This window comes from Empidonax traillii, unplaced genomic scaffold, assembly GCF_003031625.1.
Source record: "Empidonax traillii isolate 1590-97213 ecotype Southwest subspecies unplaced genomic scaffold, ASM303162v1 scaffold4616:size9426, whole genome shotgun sequence".
In the NCBI taxonomy this organism is placed as follows: domain Eukaryota; kingdom Metazoa; phylum Chordata; class Aves; order Passeriformes; family Tyrannidae; genus Empidonax; species Empidonax traillii.
This window is the reverse complement of record NW_020959809.1, coordinates 7,437-9,426: the sequence shown is the minus strand read 5'-3', so window position 1 is coordinate 9,426 and position 1,990 is coordinate 7,437. Positions and strand designations below refer to the sequence as shown.

At 60.5% G+C, this 1,990-nt stretch overlaps 1 protein-coding gene across 1 annotated transcript in view; it reads right to left on the bottom strand.

Moving 5' to 3' along the window:
* Positions 1-654: 654 nt before the first annotated feature.
* LOC114072953 (DNA-directed RNA polymerase II subunit RPB1-like) overlaps positions 655-1,990 on the bottom strand; it is a gene marked incomplete at both ends in the record, with an annotated part of 7,649 nt that continues 6,313 nt past the window's right edge. Inside the window, 2 exons of the mRNA XM_027910766.1 lie at positions 655-826; positions 1,738-1,921. Of these exons, the coding sequence (XP_027766567.1) occupies positions 655-826; positions 1,738-1,921 (356 nt within the window). The remainder of the gene's footprint in view (positions 827-1,737; positions 1,922-1,990) is intronic.

Below are 1,990 nucleotides of genomic sequence, written 5' to 3'. Positions count from 1 at the left end.
GGGGTTTGGGTTGAGATTTTGGGGGTTTGGGTTGGATTTCAGATTTTTGAGGTGCCCTGGTTGGATTTTGGGTTGGGTTTTGGGTCGGATTTGAGGTTTTGGGGGTTGGATTTTGGGTCAGATTTGGGGTTCTGGGATGGGTTTTGAGGTGCCCCTGTTGTGTTTTGGGGGTATCTCAGGGGGTTTTGGGGTCACATTTGGGGGTCTGGGGGTGTTTTGGGGGTATCCCAGGGGGTTTTGGGGTCCCACCTTGCTGTCCCCAGTGGGGTAGATGACCCTGAGCACCTCCCTGTCATGTTTTGGGGGTATCCCAGGTGGTTTTGGGGTCACATTTGGGGGTCTGGGGGTGTTTTGGGGTACCCCAGGTGCTTTTGGGGTCACATTTTGGGGTTTTGGGGTTCCACCTTGCCGTCCCCCGTGGGGAAGATGACCCTCAGCACCTCCCTGTCGTGTTTTTGGGTCACATTTGGGGGTCTGGGGGTGTTTTGGGGGTACCCCAGGTGCTTTTGGGGTCACATTTGGGGGTTTTGGGGTCCCACCTTGCTGTCCCCCGTGGGGTAGATGACCCTGAGCACCTCCCTGTCGTGTTTTGGGGTCCCACCTTGCTGTCCCCCAGGGGGTTTTGGGGTCACATTTGGGGTTTTGGGGTCCCACCTTGCTGTCCCCCGTGGGGAAGATGACCCTGAGCACCTCCCTGTCGTCCCTCATGCGCTCGAACTCGCGCTCCAGCTCGTTCTGGATGTGGGCGTTGGACAGGATGTCCTTCACCAGCTCCTCCTGCAGCGTCCGCCGCAGCGCCCGCTCGTTCGTGTAGTCGAACTTGAACCTGGGACCCCCAAAATGGGTTGGAAATTGGGCAGGGGGAGAGCCAGGACCCCCAAAATGGGTTGGAAATTGGGCAGGGGGAGAGCCAGGACCTCAAAATGGGGCTGGGGGAGCGCCAGGACCCCCAAAATGGGACCCAGGGTGGGCAGGGGGAGCTCCAGGACCCCCAAAATGGGACCCAGGGTGGGCAGGGGGAGCTCCAGGACCCCCGAAATGGGGCAGGGGGAGATCCAGGACCCCCAAAATGGGACAGGGGGAGATCCAGGACCCCCAAAATGGGGCAGGGGGAGAGCCAGGACCCCAAAATGGGTTGGAAATTGGGCAGGGGAAGCTCCAGGACCCCCCAAATGGGACCCAGATTGGGCAGGGGGAGCTCCAGGACCCCCAAAATGAGCTTCAGGTGGGGCAGGGGGAGCTCCAGGACCCCAAAATGGGGCAGGAGAAGCTCCAGGACCCCCAAAATGGGCTTGAAATTGGGCAGGGGGAGATTCAAGACCCCAAAATGGGACCCAGGGTGGGCAGGAGAAGGTTGGGGACCCCAAAATGTTCCCAACCCTTGGAAGGAGCTCTTTGCTGACCCCAAAACGAGCCCAACCCTTGGAAGGAGCCCCTCAATGACCCCAAAATGAGGCCAGCCCTTGCAATCACCCCCTCCATGACCCCAAAACGACCCCAACCCTTGGAAGGAGCCCCTCAATGACCCCAAAATGAACCCAACCCCTGGAAGGAGCCCCTCAACTACCCCAAGGTGTTCCCAACCCTCGGAAAGACACGTTTGAAGACCCCAAAATGACCCCAACCCTTGCAATCACCCTCTCCACGACCCCAAAACGAGTCCAACCCTTGGCAGGCCCCCCCTCCACGACCCCCAAAAAAGGGTCTGCAGCCCCCCCAGGGCCCCCCCTCTCTCACTTCTTCTCGAAGGCCTTGTTGGAGGGTTTGAGCGTGGCCAGGTTCTGGAACTCCACGCTCTCCCCGGCCAGCCCGTCCTCGCCGTAGCGCAGCTGCACCACCTGGTTGATGGAATTGCGCACCGTGGCGTCGTATTTCACCATCACCGACTCCATGGACTTGATCAGGCGCCGCTGGATGTACCCTGGGGGGGTCACAGGGGGTCAGGGGGGGCTGGGGAGGGGTTTGGGGGGCCTGGGAAGGGGTTTGGGGG